Consider the following 16950-nt stretch of genomic DNA (forward strand, 5'->3'; position numbering starts at 1 on the left):
TACTGAAGGGGTGGTCCTTACTGGATACTTAGGCTACACTGCAAATATCATAAAAAGTAGCACCAAATAAAAAGGCCCATATCTCTGAAACCATATGGAGGATTTAAGAGCATAAAGTGGCCAGTTTTGACTTTTTAACAGGTCTACTTTAAGTGGGGGAGCACCATTGATTTTCATATCATGGAATGGTGCCCTACAGATTGTCTGCTTCAGACACCTTCTCCTATGATTCTTTATGCGGCTACACTTAAGGGGGCTTTACACGCTACGATATCGTTAATGTTTGGTCGCCGGGGTCAAGTTGTTAGTGACGCACATCCGGCGTCATTAACGATATCGCAGCGTGTAATACTTACCAGCGACCTTAGGTGACCTCAAAAATGGTGAAAATCGTTCACCATGGAGAGGTCGTCCCAAAGTCAAAAATCGGTAAGGGTTGTTTAGCGTTGTGGTTCATCGCTCATGCGGCAGCACACATCGCTATGTGTAACACCGCATGAGCGAGGAACGTCTCCTTACCTGCCGCTGGCCCCAATGAGGAAGGAAGGAGGTGGGCGGGATGTTACGTCCTGCTCATCTCCGCCCCTCTGCTTTGATTGGCCGGCCGCTTAGTGACGTTGCGGTGACGTTGCTGTGATGCCGAACGTCCCTCCCCCTTGAAGGAGGGATTGTTCGGTAGTCACAGCGACGCCGCCGACTAGGTAAGTATGTGTGATAATGTTCGCTACGGTAGCGATCACAAACAATCGCATGCGCGACGGGGGCGGGTACTTACACGGTCGCTATCGCTAGAAATTGCTAGCGATATCGCTACCGTGTAAAGCCCCCTTTACTGTTGGTGCTCACTCAAATAGGATCCGTGTAATATTTCATTTTCCATCCTACTTTCCATTTCATGCTACATCCTCTAAGAAAATGGAGCTCGGACAACTACTTTCTAAAAATAAAAGCCTCCTTTATGGTGATCACCAATGTTAAAAACACTTTATTACATTAGGCAGCCATTTACATACAGTAGGGGGATAAAAAACGACCCTTTGCAAATTACAGGTCACAGAAAAAAATGTATAAAACGCAGATAAAAGCTTCAGGCTTGTCATGCTGCTGGCATTGTAATGCAAAGAATCCCCACAAACTGAAGGAAGATATGTCTTTTGCATCTTTGATTTTTTTCTATATTTTCCAAAATATCAAGGCATAGGCCAGGAATGGTGTTGGTGGTGGGGGGGAGAAGGATGAGGGGCCACAGCTGCAGCCCAGATTTCCTCAGTAATAAGAGCATCAGGTGCAGAACTTACCTCCCCTTTCACCAACTCTTGCCAACATGGCCATCTGTGGGCAGTTTATGAGCCCAACAGTTTCTGATCTCCAATACATCCTGAGCCCTGTAGTCCCCATCGTTATATGGCTTCAGTCACACACTGTTATTTTTTCATCATCTTTGTACTCATTCATGTAAAGTAATTCATCATGACTACGATATTCACCCTATTTCCTGACCATTTTTGAATGATCATGGATTGAGAGTAAAATTAGAGGAGCCGTGTTCATTCTTTAAAGAGTAACAATTGTTTTTATTTTTTCATAAATCTTTAGTAGATGTAAAAATAAGAACCTTTATAATATATGTTATTAGAGAAATCTGCTTCTTTCTCCTCCTGGACTGATCTTCCAGTCTCAAAAGTCTATATTTTGAGGTATAATCTGCTTTTAGTAAATACAGAATTTCCCATTACTGAGATTGGCATATGGCAGTTGGTGCTCATAAAGTTCTATGAAGTGTAACTATCATTTCAGGAGAACCTGCAGCAGAATGGCTATGTCTACCTCCTGCTTGATAGTATTTTAAAGCACCGTCATCTCAGGAGGACTTGCAGCAGAATGTCTGTGTCGGCCTTTAGCTCCTCCCTCTTCCATAGAATTGTAAATGTACTGTCATTTCAGGAGAACTTGTAGCAGAATGTGTGTTGGCCTCTAGCTCCTCTTTCGCCATAGAATTTTAAAAGCACCAACTGTCATTTCAGGAGAACTTGCAGCAAAATGTCTATGTCTACCTCTAGCTCCCTCCTGCTTGATAGTATTTTAAAGCACCAACTGTCATCTCAGAAGAACTTGCAGCAGAATGTCGGTGTTGGCCTTTAGCTCCTCCATAAAATTGTAAACATACCAACTGTCATTTCAGGAGAACTTGCAGTAGAATGTCTGTGTTGGCCTCCAGCTCTTCCCTCCATAGAAATTTAAAAGCACCAACTGTCATCTCCTATGTCAGTAATGGAAAAATCTGTACTCACTAAATAGATGTTTTGTCCCTGAAGTGATAGATCAGTTCAAGAGGAGAAAACACAGATTTCTCTGATAAGATATATTACAAAATTGTTTAGTTTCATGTGTACTATTGATTTATGCAATAAAAACTAAAATGGTTACTCTTTAATTTTCACAGATTGTCCTAGGTTTAAGATATATTCCTGATCCAACGTTAGATTTTCAGTTTGCCCTGTATTATCATGGTTGTGGTTGATAAGTCAATGGTTGGGGTTGATAAGTTAAAATACAGTAAGTCTATTGTCAGCTTTGGAAAACTGGAGATGAGACATAACGTGGTCATGAATAAGTCGCTATAGTGCGACTTACAGCAGGACACGAGGCCCTATACAATTTTCATGTCCATTCTCATATGATCCATCAAAATAAACAACTAGAGTAAGTAGAATTGAATAATTAGTTCATTACTGTCCAGAAGTGAGATACTTCAATATTTACGTTTTCCCAAGTAGAAACCTTTCGTCAGTCAGATGTAAGATATGATCAATCAGCATGCTCAATACCCTTAAATCCAAGAGTTGGGTCTGACAGATGCTTGACGGGAAAGTCGCCTTGTTAGTCTCATTCCACTATTCGCGTTCCACGAAAGTGCTCTATCCAAGTTTGACTCCAATAGAAAACATACCGATGACGATCTAGGAGGCTGTTTACATCTCCTTTATCTGCAGAAGGACATCTGAGTGATGCCCATTTTTATTGCGTAAAGGGGTGGTAAAGTACCAAAAATGTCCTTATTAAATAACTATCTTCACTCCATAAACACAGTTGTCGTTAGCTTTATTATATTACACAATACCTTACACTACTCACACCCCTCTTAATACCTAAATGTGCTAATTTTACTTCACTTCTTGTGATGTTTTGTTTGAGAGGAGTCTCAAATGTGACGTCCCAGGAGGCTGGAGCTGCACTCACTTTCCAGTAGTGTTTATTGCTCTTTCTGGAACAGAATGTCATCAGGAGGTGGCACTACAGTCACTCACTAGTTTCTTTTATCGCTGCCGTCTGAAGAAATCCTGGTTCCATGGCGTTGATAGTAGCTGTGGAAGAGGTGAGTGCAGCACCAGCACTCTAGTTCTATACAGTTTCATCTTGTATGTAACAAATAAAAATAAAAACATTTCTGACTTAGGCCTTAGCTGAAATTAGTGATTGTCGGGATTCTGCCTTTCCAAAATCTCTACTCGCTTCTGCAATGAAACACCTATTTACTTAGTGTGTGTTCATCTCGGTGCTTTCACCAATGGTATCTGAGATGCAGATGCCTAAAATCTTATTAAATAAAAGTATCCTGTGGAAAAATAGAAAATACCCAGCCATATTTTCAGGTATGATGTTAAACTTTCTGATGGTATATGCAGGAAAAGGCTTCATCACTTCATTCTCTGAGGTAAAATCTCACCTATATTACCAGGTTCATTTATTCTGCTGATTTGTAATATGCAAACCATTGCTTCCATATATGTTGTCTCAGCTGAATCCTGTTAGTGCAGAACACTACAATATGTACAAGCCGTCTCATATACTGTGATGATGGGATATGCTGATTTGATTGCACACAATAATGGCCATTTTGTTCCTTGTCTCTGGTCCCCATTCGCTGTGTGTGTGCCAGCTCAGGGGAGTTCAGCATTGGGGGAGGTGGGTAGATAATCCGCATTGTGTGTGTGTGTGTGAGTGTGAGGGGCAGCTCCCGGCTCTGATTTATCAGCTGGAGCCACAGATAAGATGATGTAGGGGACCTAAAGGCTCGGCAGCCCTTGGGGGCTTCAGAGAAGGGAGGAGGTGAGGATGAGGCTGGCACAGGGACAGGGGGGGTGAGGAAAATGGGAATATAGGACCCACTGCTGCCAGCAACATCTGAATGCGACAAACACTAAAGAGCTACACTGATGAGATAGATATGACACAATTATCAGTACAAAGACCGCAGCAGCTTTGTGTTAGTACTTTCCCAGGCTCGTTTAAATAAAACCAGACACTAATTGTTTTATTAGTATTTGAATCCAAAGTTCCAAAGTTCTAGATCAGCGACCATCATTGTTCTTCTGTGTTTTATTAATATTTGAATACAAAATTCTAGATCAGCGACCATTGTTGTTCTGTGTATTATTAATATTTGAATCCCAATTTCTAGGTCAGCTAACATCGTTGTTCTTCTGTTTTATTATTATTTAAACCCAAAGTTCTAGATCAGTGACTATCAATGTTCTTCTTTGTTTTATTAATATTTGAATCCAAAGTTCTAGATCAGTGATCATCATTGTTCTTCTTTGTTTTATTAATATTTGAATCCAAAATTCTAGATCAGCGACTATCATTGTTCTTCTGCTGCACTCATGAATTTGTCATATAGGCGCACAAGAGCACTTGAACCTACAGTGTTAGTTGCCATTATTTTGAGATTCCCAGTGATCACAGATCCACTGGTTCATAAGTCATGTTCACAAATGCTGTGGTTTTGCTCTTGTGCAGAAAATCGTATACATTTAACAGTTTAAAGGGGTGGTTCACTAGTTAGTAATCAAAGGCATATCGCTATTATGTTGAAAAACAAGTTTCTCGCAAAACCTTGTGTTGCCAATAGTGCCTGTGAGTGGCGCTATTGTGGTCCGCTCTTCCCCTTCGTGTGACCCCCACCCCCTGAGCTTCATGATCTCTGATGTCCAGTGATATCACGTCAACTTCCAGTTGACCTGACATCACCGCAGCTGGTCCCAGTCTTCCTGAGTGACTTGGCTGTGGGCAGAGTTTCATGGCTCAGCACAGCCCAGCGTCACAGCACAGCATCTCCCTGCTCCCTCCTTCACTGCAGAGCACCACAATCAGGAGCAATGTTGGGCTGTGACAAGCGATGAAACGTCGCCCAGTGACTGAGGAAGACTAGGGCTTACCACGGTGATGTCAGGTCAACAGGAAGTTGACATAACATCATCAACATCAGAGGTCACAGAGCCCGGGGGTCACGCAAAGGGGATGAGCAGAGCACAATAGCTCTGCTCATGGGCACTATTGGCAACACAAGGTATCTGAGAGAAACCTTGTTTCTCAACATAATATTGATGTGCCTAAGAAAACTAACTAGTGAACCACCACTTTAAGCAAAGCAGAAGTGATGTTGTGACGAGCTCCTGCTCACTGTGCGTTTATAGACTGTTGAACTGTGTTTTTTTTCCCTGCAGTCTTCAATGGAGATTCTAAAAAGATGCATATAAGATATGCAACGGCGTTTATAAATGCAGAACCCGAATGTGGGAAAAAAAACCTGCGATTTCAAATCTACACCAAAAGATAGTGAAATAATGCGGCAAAAGCATAATAATCAGAACGGATTGCTGTTGCATACAGAAAAAAAATATAGTGGAAAAAAATAGTATTTTTTTTTGCACAAGGAAATATGACTTTATACCATCTTTGAAACGGGCAGTTTACAATATGCTGCATTATGAGAGACTACACATTTTTGTACAAAATGTTATTTATTCAAAAATCTAAAACACACCACAGAAAAAATAAGATTACTGTATAAACTGATGGAAGGCACAACCCTTAAAAATGTTGATTACCTGCCAGGAACATTTGTAAAAATTACACTTTGTTTACACAGTGACTTTATGTGGTATAAATGATAGTTGGGTGCACTGGAGGCGGCGATTTTGAGGGAAAATTGACATCGATTTACTGCACTTTGGTGCCTCATGTCCTGCAGCTTCTCACAGTAAAATCTAAAAAAAAGTCTGAATTCAAGGCCTGGGTCACACGAGCGTATGTTCCCTAATGCAAGAGAATCGGGTAAATTATGCTAATGACTCTCGCCTCAAACTCTGATCAGTCTCAGCAAAGTGTCATTTTACTGTGATCCGATTCCCTCTTCTAAGAGAATCCTAGCACAGGTGATGAGAACATGGAGAAACTTAATTTCTCCATCTCCTCCATTGCTGTGTTGGTGTATATCGGAGTACACTCTGATGACATGCGTGTGCAGTCCGATAATATCTATGTACCCGTAGAGTTGTGGGTGCATGTCTTATGATTATGGGATGCTATCACTGCATGCTGCAATATTTTCTCATGCCGGATCGGATGGCACTGCCCCATAGTATAACTAATGCTTGTCACCTAAACGCATAGGACTAGCTTATTTTTCCATGGTACATTATACATACTGGATACGTTTTTACTTTTACTAATAAACATCAATAAACATCAAGTTTTAACTAACTTCTACAACCTGTCTTACCATCACTGATGATTTTCCCCTTTTTTCCATTGTATAACATTGGGTAGAATGTTCTCCGACAAAATATCGGATAGCACTCATCCGTTTTATACACTTCTTTGAGTCCTGAGGAATAAGTGATTCTTCAATTAATGAATTTTACGAGTTTTGATAAGAGCTTTCATATATTAGCAGTAGGGACAGGGCTGCCATCAGATATTTCTGGGCTAAAGTACATTTAAATTGCCAGGGTTCCTTAGGATCTTTCCACATTTTTTATCAAGAAAATGTAAAATTGTATAATGTAGCTGTAGAGAAAGACAAGGACTGCACATACAAAAATTATAGCTCTAATGCCGCTCCGCTAGGCAAAAATTTATAAAACTGAACTTGAGGTTTTTAGTTTAACTTTCTGTTCAGACTGTAGGAAGCTCAGTGTCAAGTCATAGCGAACGGGTCCCTAACTTTTAAGGGCTTTAAAGGTATGGTGCAATGTGCCAACCACCTCCACAATGACAGTGTACCAGCAGGGAGGGAGACCCAGAGGCCCACAGCACCCATGCAACAAGGCTGAGTCCCATGACTCCAAGCAAACCACTCCACAGACACAAAACCACTGCAACAATAACCGACCCACAACACCACTACCTGGTGAAAGGATCTATAAAACTAACCTTCCACAAGCTCTCACACTGTGAACTGAAAGTGAAAATAGGAGGAAACCCTTTTCTAAATTGTATTTCTGTAGCTAAACTCGGACATCATTGTCAGTGAATACACTGTACACAAATATATACCCAGCAGTGAATACAATGCACACATATACAGTATATACCAGCAGTGAATACACTGTACAAAGATATATACCAGCAATGACTACAATGCACACATATACTGTATATACCAGCAGTAAATACAATGTACACAGATATATACCAGCTGTGAATACACTGTACACAGATATGTTGTCTCAGGTGTGTCACAGTTGACAGATAGTCAGGTGGTGATCAGCTGTAGAAGTTCGCAGTATTTGGCTACACAAAACTGCTCCCTGACATTCTACTGTATTCTTCTTGCTGTGGTGTAAATGGTATCCTATGTATCTTCTCTACTTGTGGATAATCCCTTTCTTTTTAGGACCCTGTGAATAGCCTTACTTTTTAGCTTTTAATCATCATAACTTCCCCTTGTGTTCATAAATACCCACATTTCCCCTTGGTGTTTGTTGGTGATAGTTATATTTCTATACAAGCCTTGGATGCAAGCAGTCGGCTTCTATTTATCTGAAGAAACATTGTTGTATGTTGCTGTACCTCTCCCAAAGTCATTCTGGAGATAAGTTGTTCTTATTCTTTCCCCTGTGTGTTCTTTAGTACTTTAGTAAGTGCTCATCCCGTCTGTTCCCTACCTAGGGCCCGGTTCGGGGTCAGGTATCCTGCTCAGCGCATAGGTGCGAAACCTATCTAGGGTGCTAAGGGAAGCCAGCGGAAGGTTTGGTCAGGGGTCATCCGCTCTCCCTTCCCTAAACACAGGGCCATACCGCTGTGCCATACCTCCGCGAAGCTTATTGCTCGGGAGTTATTTGCCATATTTTGTCGTTTTGGGTTACCAAAGGAAATCCTTACTGACCAGGGGACTCCGTTTATGTCCAAGGTGACAAAAGAATTATGTAAACTGTTGAAACTAAAGCACCTGCGCACATCGGTGTACCATCCGCAAACCGATGGGCTGGTCGAGCGGTGCAACAAAACCCTTAAGTCCATGCTTAAAAAAGTGGTTGCCAAGGACGGGAGGGACTGGGACATGCTGTTGCCCTATCTTATGTTTGCGCTCCGAGAGGTGCCGCAGGCATCCACGGGTTTTTCGCCATTCGAGTTGCTTTATGGCAGACACCCTAGGGGCTTGCTGGACGTAGCCAAGGAAACATGGGAACAGGAGCCCACCCCATATAAAAGTGTGATTGAACATGTGGCTCTAATGCAAGACCGCATCGCAGCGGTTTTGCCTATTGTAAAAGAACATCTAACGAGGGCACAAGGGGCACAAAGGCGCACTTATAACACACGAGCCACCATCAGATCTTTTGATGTAGGGGATCGGGTCTTGGTTTTGGTGCCCACGGCCGAGAGTAAACTGTTGGCCAAATGGCAGGGGCCGTATGAGGTTCGGGAAAAGGTGGGGGAGGTGAACTACCGAATATACCAGCCGGGGAGGAGGAAGCCGGAACAACTGTATCATGTTAACTTGCTTAAAGCCTGGAAAGACCGTGACTGTATGGTGACGGGAGTAACACCGGTGGGGCCCTGGGGGGAACCTGTAGTGCCACCCATCCTGGGAACAGAAGGGAGTGTACACTTAGACGACACCCTCACTAAACTGCAGCGTCGGGAGGTTCGGAAGTTGGTACAGCAGAACTCGGATGTGTTTTCCGAGATACCCGGCCGTACTTCGGTTATCCAACATGACATTGTCACCGAGCCTCGGGTAAAGGTGCGTATGAAACCGTACCGGGTGCCCGAGGCCCGGAGACAAGCCATTGCAGCAGAGGTGAAACAGATGCTTACCCTAGGGGTGATCGAGGAATCAAAGAGTGACTAGGCTAGGCCCATTGTGCTGATTCCAAAACCCGACGGGTCGCTACGTTTCCGCAATGACTTCCGGAGATTGAATGAGGTTTCCAAGTTTGACCTTTACCCTATGCCCCGGGTGGACGAACTTATTGAACGGTTGGGAAAGGCTCAATATGTCACGACGCTTGACCTTACCAAAGGCTATTGGCAGGTGCCGCTGACAGAGTCAGCCAAGGAAAAAACGGCCTTTATTACACCAGAGGGGCTCTATCACTATGTTGTCTTGCCTTTTGGTTTACATGGAGCCCCGGCTACTTTCCAAAGACTGATGGACATAGTGTTGGAACCCCATCAGAAGTACGCATCCGCCTATCTAGACGACATCATCATCTTCAGTTCCGATTGGCAGACCCACTTGTCCCAGGTCCAGGCAGTCGTTAACTCCCTGCGGGCGGCAGGGTTGACCGCAAACCCAAAGAAATGTGCAATCGGTCAGAAGGAAGCCCGCTATTTGGGGTACGTGATTGGCCGCGGGGTGATCAAACCTCAAGTAAATAAAATAGAGGCCATCCAAAAGTGGCCCAGACCAGTGAACACTAAACAGGTGAGAGCGTTCCTCGGCATTGTCGGGTATTACCGGCGGTTTATACCGGACTTTGCCGGGAGAACAGCAGCTTTGACCGATCTGCTGAAGGGGAAAAAGGCGGCTATGGTACGCTGGACCCCTCAGGCTGAGGAAGCGTTTCAGTCCATGAAGACTGCCTTGTGTGGTCAACCGGTCCTCATTAGCCCCGATTTCGGTAACACCTTCCTGGTACAAACAGATGCCTCCGAGGTGGGTCTGGGTGCCGTACTCTCGCAAGAGGTGAACGGAACTGAGCATCCGGTTACCTATTTGAGCCGGAAACTTACCCCGGCAGAAAAGAATTATAGCGTAGTGGAGAAGGAGTGCTTGGCTATTAAATGGGCCTTGGAGTCCCTGCGCTATTATTTGCTCGGGCGACAGTTTCGGTTGGTAACGGACCACGCGCCCCTCGTCTGGATGAGAAATGCAAAGGAACGGAATGCCCGGGTCACCCACTGGTTCCTGTCCCTTCAGAATTTCAGTTTTACGGTAGAACATCGGGCCGGTTCATCCCAGGGCAATGCCGATGCCCTGTCTCGGGCGGCCTGTTTGGGTGCGTCCGTTCATCCCCTCGGGTTTGAACGGAGGGGGGGGTATGTGAGATAGCGGGGCCATTGATATGTGACGGACGGTACGTATCTCCCAGAATGCGCACAGAAACATATTAGAGCCCTACATAGTGGTCAGTCCGGAAACCTCCAGGCCGGGTTATGCAGGTGGCTCATGTCCACAGTTCTCATTTAAAAGCTCTTTGTAAAGGCCTGGGTGGGGCAGAGCGTGTTGTGTAAGCTGCAGAGCAGGAAACTGAAGAGAGTTCAGGCCTGTGTGGAACTATAACACAGGTCTGTGGACCCCCAGGAATAGCAAAACGGAATATAGTAAGACCGTCTCCTACGGCAAGCCGTGCCTGTGTGACGGGGAACCGTATGGACTGTGAGTAACCCGGCTGTGTTCCGGATGACTTTTCCTGTACAGCAAGGACAATAAAACTGTTTGGATCAGACTGTTTTGGGTCACTGCCTCATTGTCGTCCTGGGGGACCCCACCCCGCTACAATACCAATAGCTAAATTGCAGACTAAGATGCTTTATGATGGATACGGGCCTTGTGAAGTCCCTTTATTTTGTGAAGTAGTGGGGCTATATACTGCAGCACTAGCGGTAGTGCCCTGAGGGCACCTCTGAGTAGGGTCCCACGCTGCTGAGAATATGGGTACGGTTCCACTTGTGTACAGCTTCTGATGTGAGAGCATCGGAAGTGATATGCTCATGACCCTCTGCTGTAGGTGTCAGCCGAGGGTCATGCGACTGTGATCTTGCGATCGCATCACAGGTGCGGAGAAGAGGGAACACTTTCTCCCCATCTCCTCTGCTGCCTGTTTCTGCGCATATCGCACTGCACTCGGTTTACATGCGAGTGCAGTGCGATGCTTCACACACTCCCATAGACTTGTGTAGGGGTGCATGAGCCAAGACTCGCTGCAAAACGCAGCATGCTGCGATTCGTTCCGCATGCCGCTATAGCATGAGAAAGATGGACACTGTCCTATAGTTTTGCAATGGTGCAAATCGCAAGTGGAACTGATCTCTATAAGTGATTATGAATGGCGGCCACTAAACTTCTCCTTGTGTGAGTTTTCCTTTAAAAAAATAAAATGGCTGCCTTCACAAGGTGCTGTATGTAACATTTAGACAAATCAAGAAGAACACGCATTTCTCTTCGTGCTGACATCATTACAGCATTGCCTACGAGTGGTATTTAGTGAACGAGCATACTTGAACTTCTCTATAAATGTGTTTATCAGACAAGAAAGGCTCCCGCTGCGCTTTCAATCTACATTTATAAGGGTTTGTTTGTTTTACGTGTTAACCTGGCTTTTTGTAGATATGTTTGATTTCTTTTCGACTCTGTATCCCTAATCTCGCCTCTCTCCTTATTCCCGAGGATCGTCAGCCAGCCCTAAAATGGCTGCCAAGTTTTAAAATGGCTGCCAGCAATTCACAACAGTTCTATGATATCTTCCTCTATATTCTGCCCTTTCGCTCCAATAAACCATTAATAATAATGAAAAAAAAGAATGTGTGATCGACAGTTTAAAGCCGCCTTAAGTGAACTGAAAGAGGAATAGACAAATGAACGCAATCAAGGAAAATGTTGGGAAGAAAAAATAAATATAAATCTACCTTCCTTTGTGAATATGCTGAAGTAATGATGTGATTCCAGAGCCAGATGGGAAAATCAGCCTTCATATAAACAAAAAATGAGGAAATGGTTTTGCAGGAATAAATCGTCAATGAATAAAGCCTAATGTAATAGATAGACAGATAGGTTTCTCCATTCCAATCATTCAGGCACCCAACAGGTCATGATTTCTGAATATCCTGTAGAGAGAATACCTTGAGGAATGGAGTTAATAGATAGAAAATTAGATAAACAGATATGAGAAATACATAAAGTTACACAAACACTCTTTCGGCATATGTTTTTATATATATATATATATATATATATATATATATATGGATATGTGAAAAATGTTAAAGAGAACCTGACATATAATCTACATTAAACTATTTTTGTTTTTGCTTCCAGACTCCGGGCAGTCAGATAACACAAACCAGCAGACAGAAGTGGACATAAAGCCTCCTCCCAATGGTAAGTTCTTCTGCACTATGCAATCATTGGCGTTGTGCACACTGTGGATTCTGTGGCGTGTTGAATATCACAGTATATTGTTTTTGAATATACGTAGAAGAGATAAGTGCAATAGGGTCATATCAGTGGAATAGGTGAAATGATCCAAACAAAGACTTGCTCACTTGGAAGACTTGTGTGAGACACAACTACTGGAATCGCAGGATAATGACTGCAGAATCCACAAGAACGTTGAAATGCAGATGATGGAGTGAAAGTTAAACAACGTGCTGCATTTGCAAAAAGATCTCAATCAATTCCTGTGAAAGTGATTTATCAGACACGTTTCGAAGTAGATACTCCTTCTTCAGGACTGTCCTGAAAGAGTACCAATCGCGCTGCACAATCAACTCTACCCTAACCTACTGTATCCTCACCTATACCTTGTAGACTGTGAGCCCTCGCGGGCAGGGACCTCTCTCCTCCTGTACCTGTCTGTGTCTTGTATTATTTTTGATTCTTGTACTTGTCCCTATTATGTACACCCCTTTCACATGTAAAGCGCCATGGAATTGATGGCGCTATAATAATAAATAATAATAATCCGAAGCACGTCAAATCACTTTCCCCAGGAACTGATTTCGATCTTCTTGAAACTGTAACCCTTTCACCTCAGTATCAATATATTGTCTTCGTGATATGAAGGCTCGCTCATGGAATTGGCCAGAAAGGACATTAGCCAATGATATTTCTGTATACAGCACCATGTTAATCAATTTTTCAGCATATACTGCTCAAAAAAATAAAGGGAACACTAAAATACCATTGGGTTGTTTACGTGTTCCCATTATTTTTTTGAGCAGTATCTGTACCGTGTATATATATATATATATATATATATATATATATATATATATATATATATATATATATATATATATACACACATATAATGGTAAATATAGTTGAATGGGGAGAGTTACTTTTTTACCTTTTATATCAAATATATAAATTAGCGCAGACAGAGTTTAAGTTAATATTTTTTTTACTTGGCTGACATGATGGGGGATAAAAAAAAATGCAAAGGAACAGGAAGTAGCCAGCAGCAAACAATCACAATTAGTAACTGCACTTGTGCAGACAGTGGATACCAAACCCAGGACTTTTACAGACTAATTATGTGAAACTCTTAAGAACTAAAATGGAATCTGTAATTGTTTACTGGTGTTTGCATTAATACACCACACTGTGTGGTGGCCTCATGTAACCTCCAGCCCCACATTGCTTCATCATACCATCCACATAGAAACCATCCCCTTTGTTTGCCTATGTAATTGTGGCCTTTTGTCTACAGGACATCTCACTTTCCAGGACTGTTTTGTCACTTCGGGGGTGTGGAATGTCACAGAGCTTGTCCGCGTTTCCCAGAGTGAGTACTGAGTGTTAAAAAGCAAATTTGGGGAGAAAATGAAACAACTTGATCTATTTTTAATAGATTTAAACCCTCAGGGTAACAATCAATATAATAAATGCAGTATGTTACATGAAGCAACACAAATAATTTAGCATAAAATACCAAGCAAAGGAGGAATATGCTGTTTTTAAGTGTTACTTCTCAAGTTTTTGCACTATTAAGAGTAATTAAAGTTATTTTCAGAATCATCTGATCTCAGTTTTCTGTACATACAGAATTAATCATGTGTGCCAATACAACCTATTTTTAAAACTGCACTGATTTGCAGCTAACACACCCCTAATGACGACACTCCATCCCAGGGCTGTTTCCTTTTCAATGTATGTGCCAAAGGTTCTAATCCTGACAGTTAAGCATGCTCAGATGCGCCTGATGACCCAGTGTAATAAAACATCTGACAGGCGGGCTGTTATTTGTAAAAAGCAGATGCACCTGAAGACCCCGTATGATAAAATATCTGAACTAAATTGTAGCACAGCTCAGCTATGCTATCATGAACATCCCATTGATACTAGCTGAATTACCAACTAATGACCCTGTCTGATTTGTAAATAACATGCACCTAATGACCCAGTGTGATAACACATCTGACTGCAAAGTTTGTAGCACAGCTCAGCTACGCTATTATGAAGATCCCACTGAAACCAGCTACATTGCTCCTAATGACACTGTCTAGTTCGTAAATAAGAGATGAACCTAAGGACTCTGCGTGATAAAACATATGACTGCTAAGTTGCAGCACAGCTCAGCTATGCTATGCTGTAGATCTCATTGATAAAAGCTGCAGTTGTACCTAATGACCCTGTCTAATTCATAAATAACAGATGCACCTAATGACTCAGTATGATAAAACATCTGACTGCTAAGTTGTAGCACAGCTCAGCCACGCTATCATGTAGATCCCACTGATACTAGCTGCATTTGCATCTAATGACCCAGTCTAATTCATAAATAACAGATGCACCTAATGACCCTGTCTGATTCGTAAATAACAGAGGCACCTAATGACCCAGTGTGATAACACATCTGATTGCTAAAGCTGGTGTCACACATAACGACGACGACAACGACGTCGCTGCTACGTCACCATTTTCTGTGACGTTGCAGCGACGTCCCGTCGCTGTCGCTGTGTGTGACATCCAGCAACGACCTGGCCCCTGCTGTGAGGTCGCCGGTCGTTGCTGAATGTCCAGCTTCATTTTTTGGTCGTCACTCTCCCGCTGTGACACACACATCGCTGTGTGTGACAGCGAGAGAGCGACGAAATGAAGCGATCAGGAGCCGGCACTGGCAGCTGCGGTAAGCTGTAACCAGCGTAAACATCGGGTAACCAAGGGAAGACCTTTCCCTAGTTACCCGATGTTTACGCTGGTTACCGGCCTCCGCTCTTGCTGCCAGTGCCGGCTCCTACATGTGGCTGCAGTACGCATCGGGTAATTAACCCAATGTGTGCTGCAGGAGAGCAAGGAGCCAGCGCTAAGCGCGGCTCCCTGCTCTCTGAACTGTGACATGTAGCTGCAGCACACATCGGGTTAATTAACCCGATGTGTGCTGCTGGAGAGCAAGGAGCCAGCGCTAAGCGCGGCTCCCTGCTCTCTGAACTGTGACATGTAGCTGCAGCACACATCGGGTTAATTAACCCGATGTGTGCTGCAGGAGAGCAAGGAGCCAGCGCTAAGCGCGGCTCCCTGCTCTCTGCACATGTAGCACAGCGACCTTATGATCGCTGCTTCTGCTGTGTTTGACAGCTAAGCAGCGATCATAACAGCGACTTACAAGGTCGCTGTTACGTCACCGAAAATGGTGACGTAACAGCGACGTCGTTGTCGCTGTCGTTTAGTGTGACACCAGCTTAAGTTTTGTAGCACAATTCAGCTATGCTATCATGAAGATTCCACTAATACCAGCTGCATTAGTACCTAATGACCGTTTAATTTGTAAATAACCGATGCACCTAATGACCCAGTATAATAAAATATCTGATTGCTAAGTTGTAGCACAGCTCAGCTATGCTATCGTGTAGATCCCACTGATACTAGCTGCATTTGCACCTAGTGACCCAGTCTAATTCATAAATAGAGATGAACCTAATGACCATACGTGATAAAACTTCTGACTGCTAAAGCGGGCTTTACACGCTATGAGATCGCTACAGCGATCTCGTTGGGGTCACGGATTTTGTGACGCACATCCGGCCGCTGTAGCGATCTCGTTGTGTGTGACTCCTAGGAGCGATTTTGGATCGTTACAAAAACGTCCAAAATCGCTCCTCGTTGACATGGGGGTCACTTCTCAAATATCGCTGCTGCAGCGTGTACGATGTAGTTCGTCATTCCTGCGGCAGCACACATCGCTCCGTGTGACGCCGCAGGAGCGAGGAACCTCACCTTACCTGCCGCCGCCCGCAATGCGGAAGGAATGAGGTGGGCGGGATGTTACGTCCCGCTCACCTCTGCCCCTCCGCTTTGATTGGGCGGCCGCTTAGTGACGTCGCTGTGACGCCGCACGGACCGCCCCCTTAGAAAGGAGGCGGTTCACCGATCACAGCGACGTCGCTAGGCAGATAAGTAGTGTGACGGGTCTGGGCGATGTTGTGCGCCACGGGCAGAGATTTGCCTGTGTCGCACAACCGATGGGGGCAGGTACCCACACTAGCGATATTGGTACCGATATCGCAGCGTGTAAAGTGGCCTTTAGTTGTAAAAGAGCTCAACTATGGTGAAGATCCATCTGATACCTGCAGCAGTTGCACCAAATTACCCTATTGTTCATGAAAAACAGATGAACCTAAAGCATCTAATAAAACATAACTCTGACCCTTTCATAGCATTCTCATTGTCCTGACAGCCGTGTTATAACACAACTTGGCTATGCTATGCCTAGAGGATTGAGCATGATCATGCTCTGATGATCTCCATGAACCACCAATGAAATGTGGAGTTTGTGATTAAGTAATGAATAGTGGTCAAATAATGGGTCACAGTGAATACATTCAAAAATATCAATGGTCACTTCATCCATATAAATTGAAATTGCCCATTTTGAGATCTTTTTATGTCTATCAGGAAGCACACAGGGGATCAATGTGAGGGACTCAAAGGAA

At 43.6% G+C, this 16950-nt stretch overlaps 1 protein-coding gene across 7 annotated transcripts in view; it reads left to right on the forward strand.

The window, feature by feature from the left end:
* NFIX (nuclear factor I X) overlaps positions 1-16950 on the forward strand; it is a 222059-nt gene that overhangs the window by 147461 nt on the left and 57648 nt on the right. For all 7 annotated transcript variants that reach the window (XM_075346549.1, XM_075346550.1, XM_075346553.1 and 4 more), the window contains 2 exons: positions 12332-12394; positions 13728-13802. In XM_075346549.1, the coding sequence (XP_075202664.1) occupies positions 12332-12394; positions 13728-13802 (138 nt within the window). The remainder of the gene's footprint in view (positions 1-12331; positions 12395-13727; positions 13803-16950) is intronic.

The sequence above is a fragment of the Anomaloglossus baeobatrachus genome, chromosome 4 (assembly GCF_048569485.1).
Source record: "Anomaloglossus baeobatrachus isolate aAnoBae1 chromosome 4, aAnoBae1.hap1, whole genome shotgun sequence".
In the NCBI taxonomy this organism is placed as follows: domain Eukaryota; kingdom Metazoa; phylum Chordata; class Amphibia; order Anura; family Aromobatidae; genus Anomaloglossus; species Anomaloglossus baeobatrachus.